This window comes from Botrytis deweyae, assembly GCF_014898535.1.
Source record: "Botrytis deweyae strain B1 chromosome Unknown BDEW_011, whole genome shotgun sequence".
NCBI lineage: Eukaryota > Fungi > Ascomycota > Leotiomycetes > Helotiales > Sclerotiniaceae > Botrytis > Botrytis deweyae.
The window spans coordinates 222,625-235,110 of NW_024066218.1; the positions used below are offsets into that span (position 1 = coordinate 222,625).

Below are 12,486 nucleotides of genomic sequence, written 5' to 3' on the forward strand. Positions count from 1 at the left end.
ATGTTGTTGTTGTCATTCGTTATCACGAGTGCTTGAGGTAACAGAACAATTCTTGCCCTACCAAGAATTAGTGGGAATGAATGGCCTGACGGAGATATCTCCTGTTCATCAAAAGCGTGACTTGACCTGATGGCATTGTTGTCTGTCTCTTGAGTTAGGTAGGTAAGATTTACATATGGCAACAAGAAGATATGGTCCATGCGGAACGTACCTGATGTGTATGTAAGTAGGTAGTTATATGAAGTATCTTCCCATCTTGCTCCTTCTCTAGACTGCTTTCCCTTTACTCTGTGACGAAGATTTGTGCTGCGTACTCTGTATATGATCCAGAGTATCCTAATCACCTACCTCCTACCTATCTATCTACCTCGTATATCTAGTACGACCAACCGACCTGGGCAGAAGTAGTGCTCCTAAAAACAAGCTTGGAAAGTTGCCTCGTATATCTAGTACGACCAACCGACCTGGGCAGAAGTAGTGCTCCTAAAAACAAGCTTGGAAAGTTGTTTCTGTATAACTAACTGTATGACATTGTGATGTCACCGATACTCATTTAGTTCTTGCTTTTGTTGTCATAAACTCCATTGAAATATCTTTATCGTTGATGATAAGCCTTCAAAGAAGTCAAAGATGGCAAAGAAACTAGTGGATCAAAAAGAACTATTTCAACTTCGCCTCCTTGCCCTTTCGCCATGTCCGCTTTATAAGCTGACTCATTACTCATTGCTTATCTAATGAGGCTAAAACCCCTTTTGTTACCATATTACAAGCGGCGGAAATTCACCACCATTCAAAAGAACTTCAACGACTAAAACTCATCTTGATATAATATTAAATAATAAAAACATCTACTATCAACACAAAGAAGACTCAAATTTTCGTATGCTTTTTTCAAATTTCAATATTTAATTTGAAATGAATTTATAATCTATTAAAAAAGACCTTTGAAAGGGTACTCAATTTCCACCGCTTTTTTCAATTACGTAGAGCCTACCTTCGGAGGCGGACATCATCACCGGTGATGTTCAACTTAATCAAATCTCCCATGTTTTTTGATCGGGGGCTTTGATGATTGATCGGAGGCATCTCCACAGAATTCAGATCCCTCTTATGCAACCTTGCAATTTTAAACAAATATGATAGACGAATGGTCAACCCGTTTTTGTGATGCAATTTATACATAGTGGTCGTCGCTGAATCCCGAATACCATCTCATTTTTTTCTTTTGACAAAGCAAGAACAAAGTTTATCATTGTTTTGGGAAAGAAAATCACTGTCGCATATGATCCCATCCTTTGAGTCAATTCTTTCGAGAAAGTAACCCTGAGTACTAGGTACCCGGCGTCTCTAAATGTTCCAACAGGCACCTTGGATAAGAACAGTGGCAGCAATATCGCCAATAATATCAGCATCAAATATAACGTGGTCATCCAGCAACAATTCCATAACAGGCGGCCAAAGAAATTGTTTTACAGGAGCTACATCGCTATGCTCTATCCTCGCTGAGCCGACCAGAAACGAATGCGCCGCAACTCTGAAGGGATACGATAAAACACCTATTAAGAACACATCAAATAATCCGTTGCATCCACGGAATCCCTCCACGACGAAGGAATCAAGTTCCAATGAACCAAGACTCGGCATCTAGTTCCACTCCTGGAGCAGCTCCAGTGCGGAAGGACAGAGGACCGATCGCGAGCCAGGTTGGTGTTTGCCCTTCACCACTTTCCCATACACCCTTTTCAAAGAAACCCCCAATGATGTGATTTGTGAAAATATTGTGCTATAATGTTGCTAAAGTGAACTGACGTTTAACTTCTCAAGGCTTGTGATGTTTGTCGACAACGGAAGCAGAGATGTGACGAGAGCCGTCCAAAGTGCGGTCTTTGTACACGCTTGAAGATAGACTGCAACTATAGGGAGCCCGTACCGACAAAGTAAGTGCTGCAAGGCATGTTTCGGACGATTCAATACTGCGAACGGAATTTGAAATGTTTTAGTCTTCTCATCTGCAATGGACTTGACTGAGAGCGTCATAGGAAAGACAAAACCATGGTTGAAATCCTGGATCGAGTGAAAAATATAGAGAGTATACTCGAACAATTCCCTCAACTCTCGACGGGCATCGCAGAGTTCAAGCCAAGTCAGACGCCACTTACTCATTCATCATTGAACGACCCCCTTAGCCTCAAAGCCGAGGGACATACGTTCGCAACCTCGTTCTCACACCCAAACGAAATAAATACAGGTCGAATACATGCAAACTCTTTATATCGTCACTATACTGCGTCTCACAAGATTTTGTTATGGCCGGCTATACAGCAACTTCTTCTACAAGTTGCGCCATCAAACAATGGCAACCGCAAACTTCTGGAAAGGGGGTCAGTATTCATGGTTAGAATACAGGCCTCAAGACCTCAATTATCCTTAGATATAGATCTACAAGAGAAACCGTTTGTAGGCATGCAATCATTGGCGAGTAGAGTTGTTGGAGGCTCGCGAACAACATTTCCGGGCTTGTCCCAGGAAGCTATGCTTCAACTGGCGGTGTCTTATTTCGATACGTTCAACTTTCTATACCCTTTCATGGATAGACAAACTTTCCTTTCTGATACATTAGTGAAAGTGGTGTCTGAAGGATTCGATGGAGATATGGAATCCGTTATTGCCTTGCTAATATTCGCGCTTGGAGAAGTAGCGCTTGAAGGATCCTGCGGCTCTCCTGTCGATATCCACCAAGCACGGCCTAGTGGCATCAGAGGCGGGTCGGGGCCATCCAAACCACCAGGACTATCCTTTTTTAATGAAGCGATGAAAAGAATTGGCTGTGTCTTGACAGAATGCAGTCTTGAAAATGTGCAGATGTTTTGCCTGACAGCGTGCGTTTCAATTTCAATTATGAGTTTGTCGAACTCGACTAATTTAATACTTGACGTAGACTATATTACCAATCCTGTTACCGCCATCTGGTAATTATTGGAACCAAAAGCTTGAACGAGTGGCAGTTGATGTAATCGTAGGACTTTTGGAGGACGATGGTTTCTGCTTCATCAGCATGTGATATGCTTATCACGTCGTCAGCACACAGATTCTCCTTCTTCCTTCTGAGAACCTTCTGACCGAACTATAGGGATAGCTTTGACTGGAAATCTCCGAAGGGCGACCTTATCAAACGTGCGTATTGGCATTGTGCCACCATGGAGACGTGAGTGCTTTGATACTTCAAATTCCTTTCATTCTATTGAGAGATAATAGGACTTTACACCTCGACATAGATTTGCCACTTACCTCTATGATGAATCTCGAGACGCACATTGAAATGCCACTTTTCCCCATGCCATCTAGTGAAGATGATTTAAAGGGGGACCAGGAATCCAATTGGCAAGCACATAGTTCTTCAGTACTAGCACTACGAAGAATTTGCGTCCAGATGCATAATGGAATTTCCGAGAGTAAGCATGCGATTCGCAAAATCTTTTCACTGTTTTGGATAAAACTGACTTCTCAACCAAAGTGGCCAAGATGGACGCCAACTCCTCTTGCTCGGAAGGTTACACCTTCCTAACCGCAGCCGGAGTACGGCAACTCGCATCCCAGCTAACTCAATGGCGCGGCCTACTCCCCACTGCACTCCAATGGGCAGAAGATGAGCCCGCGAGTTTTCCTTATGTGCAAACGCCTGAACGAGATATCGGGAATATCGATCCCAATTTCACATCTCCAATATCACAACAAAGTCCCCGTCCGGTCCTCTTCTCCACTGACATCGATGAGGAACCGGTCAGGTATCCTTATGCATATGACATACAAGTTGCGACACTTAGAACTAGATACTATTACGCCAAATACATGGTTTATCGACCTTTTGTGTATAAAGTATTGCATTCTCCGGAATTGGTGACGCCAGAGGATGCCCAAAATGTCGTGGAATGTCTACGAGTATGTTATCTCTACTGTCATCTTTCTTCCTTTCCCTTTTACTGTTACCTTTATCTTCGCCTCGCCCCTATTAACAATACACAATAGTCCTGTCTCCTGTGGCCCATTCTCCTCTCACCCCCATCCCGTTGCAAACGTCTAATACCCTACCTCTTCACCTGGTCTCAAATATTCCTCAGCATCTTAATCATCGTACATCTCTCGAAAGGCAACATGATGCTGAAGGATATTTGTGATAACATGTGTGGAGAGCGATACCATTTAGAGATTGATGAAACTGTGAGGCTAATGTTGGATTGGATTCGGGACTTGAAAGATGCTGAGGATCCAATTGCGCTTTGGTGTTGGAATATGCTGAGAGGCATTTATTGGTAGGTCTTTTATTTACACTTCATCAAACACTCGGTGATGGTGGGTACGTGTGATGGTGGGGAATAAAATTAGGTAAATACGTCTCCAAAGTTTGGGTGTGGCTCGGGGATTACGTATGACGCAGAGAATCACTGTGAATGAAAGGGAAAGGAAAGATGCGGCCGCGTGCTTAGGTATTTATGATGTGGCGGATAAGATCAAGGAAGCTATGCATAGATGGATGATGAGATGGCACAAGGATGTTACGATCGTGAAGAACTTGGAAGGTAGAACGAACATCGAAACCCAGTAGTTAGACGAGGCTCGCCAATTAAAGACCCAAAAATTCGGCCAGAATACAAAATGTCTATCGCATTACATGTCTCAACCCCAATATAGCAGCTCATAAGGGCGTACAGCGTGTACTGTAACCCGGTAATCACAACTTTGACTCCTTTCTTCGTACGAATGAATCGTCTAGTAAGTAATCGGGGTATCTCTTTGCTCCGGCCATTCCTGCTGGGAGCCTCCCTATTTGGACTCGGTTAGTAGAAATAACTTAGCGAGGGTGAATGAAAGGGTTGGGGGGAACGAAGAATTAGGAATTAATGAAACGTACAATTTCCTCCGTCGATAACCAAAACTTCACCATTGACAAAGCTGCCTGCATCGCTGAACAAGTACACAGTTCCGTCTGCAATTTCCTTTACTGTGCCATATCTTCCCAACGGATTTCTTCTTTGCGCATCCCCGCTTGCTTCGCTCTCCTTATCCCCTAGCCTTGCCATTCCCTCCGTTCCTTCTATGGGTCCTGGAGTAATCACATTACTAGTTATCCCTCGTGGACCGTATTCCAACGCGGCCGTTGCAGAAATAGCGTCGACGCCTGCTTTTGCTGCTGCTGCGTGCCCCTGAAGTGGCATTCCTGTGAAATGGAACGCGGCAGAGATGAAAATTATACGACCTCCAGTGTTGGGATTAGAAGCTGTGTTTGGATGGTCAGAGGCGGATTTAATGAGGTATGGGAGAGTAGCTTTGAGGGTGTTGAAGGAGCCGAGAGTATCGATTTCAAGGACAGTTCGGAAAGCGTTTGAGGAGAGACCTTCGAGGGGTGAAATAAAATTTCCTGCTGCTCCGGCGCTGTTGGAGTGGTCATGTTAGAGCGTGTCATTGATACAAGTGAAGGAAAGGGAAATGGGTTAAGCAATCATACATAACGAAGTCAATGCCCCCTAATGCCCTCACGCATGTCTCTACCGCACTCTCCAAATTCTTTATGTTTCTCACATCCACACCGCCGATTCCAATGACCTTCGATCCGTAACGTGCAGTCGAAATGGATTTGGCCATAGATTCAGTCTTGGATGGATTGCGTCCGATAATACACGCGTTGGCGCCTAGGTGAACCATTGCACGCACTTGAGCGGAACATATCGAACCTGCTCCGCCAGTACAGAAGACGACTTTGTTGTCTAGAGAGAATATGATTAGCGTGCGAAAATACAGCAAACTGTGCTGTCTGTTAGAAGTCCATACCGAAGATACCGTTCCGCCAGACGTCGGAGAGATATTCTGATCGAGGTAAAGCCATGTTTGTTTATATCTTGAGGATCAAAGGGGTATTTGTAATTTTGAGGCGGAATTGATGATATAGAATAGATACTTGTACGTCGTTGTTTTTACGATTAGTTCCTAAATACAACAGCTTATTAGGATCAATGGGAAAACCAAGTCACTCGAATTACTGGACTAAAGTAAGACATAAACTACCTACCTGCGTACAAAATCCGGGGTTTCAAGCCTCGGTCCGGCTATTCATTGACAAGTTCCGGGAGCCAAGATGTGATTACATAATATCATAATCGATCCATTGATCCATTAGAGAATGACGGCGGATTTCCCTTAGTTCGGCACTTCTATTTCCGCTAAGCTGATTAAATAAATACCTAGCCATATCAACAACTTAGATCCCAGTTTATATCCATCACACTATCTTTGCGTATTGAACAATCCTTCAGCAAGAATATATCTGAGAAGGATATTAATCGGTGACAAGATGTCTACAAAGACTGTTTCGACTTTGAAGTTTGTGGGATCGATTTCCCTTGGCCTACTTACTGTAAGTTGCTTGCATCACCCCACTATAGCTTGTCATTCCAGACTTTACAGCTTGTTGTTTCTATTAGTTTATTATCATCTTCTATCCTCTGAATCTATTGTGAACTCATCGGGCTGACAATCATTAAAAAACAGGGCGTCTCCTATACCCTTTCATCTCTCACGATCCCAGCCTTCCTAACCCTCCCATCCGCCACTCTCGCATCTCGTTCCTACAGCTCCCTGACTACTCTCGCCACAACACATACTCGTGCGCTCACATGGATTTCATCCTGGTCTTTCCTACTCGCCTTTTATTTCTCACCTCGAGGACAAAGACATCCATATCTCCTCTGGACCTCGCTCTTCGCCGCCTCAAGCTCAATCGTTGATAAACTCATCCCACTTGCCATAGGCTCCACAGGTCCAAGACGCATTGCACAGAAGAAACGATCAAAGAAACCTATGAGTCCTAGACAAATGGATGCAAGTTACGAGGTGCTGAGCAAGAGCGCGAGAGATTATGAAAGTGCGGGGTTGGCAAGTAGTGAGGAGGAAATGGATGATAATGTCAACGGGGAAGAAGTGAGAGAGGAGATGAAGGGATTCATGGCCAGCCAAGTTGTCAGGACTGTGGTTGCCGGTTTGGGCTTTGCGATGAGTGTTGTGGGTATTTGGGGAGATGGAGGGTTCACTGAGGTCGTTTTTGTGGATGTTGTGTAAGTGAAGATGAAATGGGTTGAGGTTACGGCTGTGAGGCACGCGATATGAGAGATATAACGAAGCATATGACATTGACGAAAGACGAGAGGCGTAACATGGGTGCGAGTTCTGGGCTAGCCTTGAACCTTGTATGGTGGGATTGGTCGAGAGGTTCATAGGCGCGATTGGGTGGCAAATGATAAACTCCTATTCTTTCATTATGTACGGATGTTGAAACCTCTCATTGACTATAAAACTTGCTCCCATCTCAATGTTCGAAGTTTGGGCTTCTCTATCTGACAATCCGATAGTGGTCAAAGAATTTTGGGTGCAAAGGATTGGACACTGTCTGTCGTTCAGTATACTACAAACATTCATGGAAACTTGATATTTGAGGCAAAGATTTTAAAATTTATTTTCTTACGCTACTACCGTTTTTCACCCACTCCATCTCTATATGAACTCTGTGGAACTTCCACTAATAAGCCAACTCAATACTTACCTCTATAATGCAAGCAATGCATTTACACAGAATTTGAACTTCGGTAATCATCCGAGTGTGTGAAGAAATGTATGTGAATACATCCATAATTCCACATCTTCTAGTTTCTATATACTTAATACCTTGATCCTTTCTTATAAAGAACCGATGGAGGCGTGCATGATAGTGGTGCCTCCGTGGTGCGCTCAATGTCGAAAGTATTACGTGGGAGGTCGCTCTAGGTCGCTTATGTATGTATGAATTAAAGATTATAATTTGTTTTGTATTCCTCTGAGCGTAGGGTTTAGCAGCGGTAAATTGCCAAGCACAGATAGGAGTCCTGATACTTTTGCAGTGCAGTTTGACACCCGTTACTTTCAGATGTGCAACGTGACTGAAAGGTTCGATCAGTTTGAAATACTGAATCCATTTCGAGTGTTGTTTCGCTTTTAGATATCGAAATTCATATCGAGTCGTTCGAATAGTTCGGACTACAAGACACCATGAGTGTAGGGGTATATGGGTATATGGGTTTGATTACAAAGTGTAAAGAGTAGAGACGGATCGAGGTAAAATAAGGAGGGCGTCTGTTAATCGGCGAGTTTATTTTGATATGGGCTTTTGGGGGATGAATGAATGATCAAAGAGATGCTAATGCCGAATGCATGGGATTTGATAGAGTATGCGAATGATGAATAGGTCGAGTGGTGGCTTGAACTTTGATGAGTTCGTTTCGCCTTTCCCACAACTAAGAATAGAAAGTGCGGGTGGAAAAAAGAGGATTGAAGTCCTGCTTCTTGAAAATGACTAGGCAGGATAGGGACTATTCCGTACTTTAGAAACTGTTTGTGATGAAAGTTATGAGAAGAGTTCGTTTTAGGATTCTTACGACTGAACACTCGTGCGTGGATATTGCTTCATGTGCAGAATGATGTCAACAGAATTGAAAAAACTGTCTCCGTAATGTACGGAACAACGAGCCCAATTTTGTTTCCATGAATGAAGATATGTACTTAATCAAGACTCAATAACAACCTATGAACAAGAACCTGACTCCCAATCACAATCTTCAGACTAGATGTAACTCTCATCGCTCCCGAATACAGGTTCGGCCCAGCACAACCCTCAATATCGTATCCGAGTTGACCATCTCGAAACACAATAAACCAATCGTGAAAATATGAGCATGCACACTCAATCAAAACCGCGAATCCGCGTCAGAGAGGCCACTAACACCAGCTTCTCATCCACTTGTATTGTATCGTTTGGGCTGTATATGGATCCTCGGTTGCACCCATATCATAAGGACCAAATGTCTTATAAGGTGTCTTATACTCAATTAGCTTGGACTGAGCATTTGGTCCAGTCTTGATGAATATAGTTGCGCTGTAGCCATCATCGCAGCCTGTGAGAGTAAAATTCATCCCTGTAGTTGCATCGGGTACGACGTCGGAGGGAACCCATTGATTGTAGCATCGAGGCCAGGAATTATCCATGACGATACCTTGCCAGCCTTCGATCAACCATTCGGAAACCACTGTAAGACAAGCGTTGGTGGGAAGGATAAGAAGTGGGAGAACTGTGAGGAATTGTGTTTGGAATTTCATTTTGAGAAGGATGGAGTAAGTTTGTGCGGTTGTTGATGCAGAAGAGAGGCTTTTGTGACGGTAGTCTGACGAGCAGTGACCTCAAAGTGATTAGAAGAAGAGATCAGAATCCAATGAATGTGAGTTGATTTTCATCCACATACATGTTGTGGAACAATGCCCGATTTATATCTTCATTGCAGTACACTTGAACGAGCTTGGCGAACAGGAAGGAAACTCCCCTGATGGCCCAATATGTGACCAACTTAGTTCATCTCTATAGACTAAAACTTGACATTTCCTCATAATTACCACACTCATTCCTTTGCACTCTTTTATTGGCATTTAATTCATGTTCGGAAGGAATTTAGATTGGGATAATGGGCCATGTCTGGCGGTAAATGATCCTTCGCGCAAATACTCGTACGATATAATATCCAGAAATGGGGTTAAAGTAAGGTTAATTCTCGTTGATTGGAAAGAGAATAATCTTCTATGGACGCTCAACTGAAGAAATCATCAAAATATATTACTCATGGCTGGGATTTTGACAGCCGCTTTTATATTTAGATTGATTGAAAGATACAGTGCTGTGCTGTGCTATGCGACAGAGCAAACTCGACGCCTTGAACATCCTACAGAGTAGACCACTGTAAATTGCTATAATTCCAGGGTACGATCCACACTTCCCATTCCCATTCGACTTCGAATGGTGAAGCATTGCTTTTTTGAGCCCTAGAATTATAACCCTATAATTACAATCATTCATTCCATGTAGCTCGATGTTCAACGTTCGGATGTCTACGGATTGTGTATTTGCTTGAACAATGCCGAAAAGCGTGCACACCAGGAAACGCGCAAGATATGATGTTGCCTCGTCCACACCAGATTACCTAAGTAGGTAGGTAGTCAACAAGAAATTGGTAAGCTGGTTCCGATGGAGGAAGGTAGGTCTTCAAATGCTTGGGCTCCTTCAACCAGTTGCAATCAAAACGGCGACATTGCTTGCGCGACTTTCTAGCGTCTGGCGCGTAAGCTGTGAGTCGCATTATTCGCACGTAGAATACCATGTTAAATACTTGAGTAACAAGCTAATCATGGTATTCATGATGAGTTCGGTAGCTTCATTCGGCTTCATGAATATTTGGTCGAAATTGTGGCAATGTGAAGAATTTGTCGAGATGTAACACCAATAACAAGATAAAAAAACCGTTATAATCATCAGTTGACTTGCCTTTCGAGGGTATTGATCGTCGAAATTGATGCACAGCCGGTGTAAGACTATCGAGGAATCAATGGGCTAATCTTTCTGCCGCGATATCGCCTCATCTGCTACAGTATCATTAGAATAGCGTGCCAAGTGAGATAAATTGAGCAGGTTCGATTGCTCGTACTACAAGAGAACCTGTAGTCCCATCTTAAAGGTGTAAAGAATGGACATCTTTGCGATGCGAAAGTCTCCATCGAGAAAAAATCGATATAATGAGGTCAACTCGATGTCACTAGTCAGTTGTGATACGACGAACTTACAGAACACGAGGGGCTGCCGAGAGAGTGCTCAAACCCGTTGTATTCCGTGGCGCGTCGACTCGACATGAATACTAGGTATATATGAAGAAGAAAGCCATATTTACGTACCTCAAATGATCATCCATATTGAGAGTCGACTTCGTAAAGAATCTCGAGCATCCATATGGGTATGAATTTTTGTTCATGGAAATGTTTTTGCATCTGACTGCTTGTAGATGTTTGAGCTCGACAAACACACACCCACTGTAACCTCGCCAACGACCCTCTAATACGGACACGAGTAGCGAGTATCTAGTTACTCAATTAGGTGTTTACTGACTACCAAATTAGACACATCGTGCGTATGCGTATCGTATCGTATGTATCTTCTTCTTCTTCTTCTTCTTCTTCTTTTTTTCTCTTCAACTCTCCCTTTACTTCTGTTCGTTTGTCCCTTTTCTCTACCTTTTCCCTATATCTATTACTTACATTGATACTTCGCCATTCTGGTCACTATTACATGGCATGGCTATCGTGGGTGTATGCTAGTGATCATCTTTTGCCTGTTCAGAACCACTTCAGTCTTTGGCTGTCTTCAATTCGGCTTTCAATACATTATTCCATCAATGATCTTCCACTTCTCCAGCTCCAAATCTTCTTAGGTACTGGTATGGTGCGGGATACGACCGGGGGAAGTTTCTCTGTCAATCTCCGATCTTATCATGATTCTCTTGGCATTCTGCATGCTCATACTTTTGCAGCTTTCGACACATCAAAGGGTCCTTGGGGTACACAAACTACTACCGATCACTGTTACTTGGCGAGTGCCGCACCATTCTTCCATATTCTGGATAAAGGGCATTTGCAGTTATCTTCTTATCTTGTCGGGTATGCAGTATTCACTACGTCCTTTGAAGCATCATTTGTTATACTGTAGATTCGTCACCAAGAATTGGGCTGTATCTAAGGTTATGGGTATTTCGCAGGCCAGCTCCTCGTTGCCGTTTGACCTTGCAGATTCCGTCCAAATTCGGCTCACAGATGCTAAATTTCCCCCTTCAATCCTTTCCGCATCTTTATGTGCCTGTCTCCAAAGAATTCAACCTTGCTTTTCACTATCGCATTTTACTCCCCTCACATCTGCATCGTGCATGGAAAGCGACTCGACCTTCAACCCTGAAATATGGGTCGCGACAACTTTACTTTCTTTGGGCACGGTCGCAGAAACTATCCATCTTCTCACTACATGGGTTATGTGATCTATTAATCCTTATTCTCACGATAACGTGAGCCCCATCACCTCTCCAAAAGACTTGGTATGCTAGTAAAGCTGTTGCATTTTCTATCTTTACATCCCTAGTTTTATTCAAATTGTGGATAACCTGAACATGTGTGTATCTTCTCGACAATATAATCATATTAAAAAATGTGTATGGGGTACGTATTCAAGGTTACTTCGCAAGGAATTCAATACCCGGGATGGAAGGTGGTGGTTGCATTGATACGGGACTGATCCGAAAAATCCTAGCTATGGGTTGAGATCGCAGTAAGTTCGATCAGACCTGTGCCTGTCAAGTTATTTTAATGCTAAATTAGCGATACTCACAATATTCTAGGAAGCATACTTCCGCGAGTTTCCCATGTGGAGAGAAATGGCCTTCTTTCGACTCACAACCTACATGAATTTTGACCAAGAGGAAATGAAAGAGTTCATCGTGGCGCTTGATCGGTAAAGAAATTCATCCATGAAGAATTTGCTGACCGATGAATATCCAACGGCCCTGCATCAACGATCTTTTCTTAAAACCCATGTTCTTCTCC

At 43.2% G+C, this 12,486-nt stretch overlaps 4 protein-coding genes across 4 annotated transcripts; 2 read left to right on the forward strand and 2 right to left on the reverse strand.

The window, feature by feature from the left end:
- Positions 1–1,625: 1,625 nt before the first annotated feature.
- Positions 1,626–4,314, forward strand: EAE98_005533 (uncharacterized protein; the record flags this gene model as incomplete). Its single annotated transcript, XM_038953155.1, has 9 exons — positions 1,626–1,703; positions 1,825–1,937; positions 2,040–2,879; positions 2,939–2,969; positions 3,021–3,076; positions 3,131–3,205; positions 3,256–3,452; positions 3,515–3,939; positions 4,027–4,314. The coding sequence occupies 9 exons, from the start codon at positions 1,626–1,628 to the stop codon at positions 4,312–4,314; spliced, it is 2,103 nt and encodes a 700-aa protein (XP_038810256.1).
- A 415-nt stretch (positions 4,315–4,729) lies between these two features.
- Positions 4,730–5,881, reverse strand: EAE98_005534 (uncharacterized protein; the record flags this gene model as incomplete). The annotated part of the gene is made up of 4 exons (XM_038953156.1): positions 4,730–4,821; positions 4,910–5,430; positions 5,504–5,762; positions 5,827–5,881. 4 exons carry the CDS (start codon positions 5,879–5,881, stop codon positions 4,730–4,732), a joined length of 927 nt encoding a protein of 308 aa, XP_038810257.1.
- A 465-nt stretch (positions 5,882–6,346) lies between these two features.
- Positions 6,347–7,110, forward strand: EAE98_005535 (uncharacterized protein; the record flags this gene model as incomplete). Its single annotated transcript, XM_038953157.1, has 2 exons — positions 6,347–6,409; positions 6,544–7,110. 2 exons carry the CDS (start codon positions 6,347–6,349, stop codon positions 7,108–7,110), a joined length of 630 nt encoding a protein of 209 aa, XP_038810258.1.
- Positions 7,111–8,799: 1,689 nt separating this feature from the next.
- Positions 8,800–9,177, reverse strand: EAE98_005536 (uncharacterized protein; the record flags this gene model as incomplete). The annotated part of the gene is made up of 1 exon (XM_038953158.1): positions 8,800–9,177. The coding sequence occupies one exon, from the start codon at positions 9,175–9,177 to the stop codon at positions 8,800–8,802; it is 378 nt and encodes a 125-aa protein (XP_038810259.1).
- Between the last annotated feature and the right edge of the window lie 3,309 nt (positions 9,178–12,486).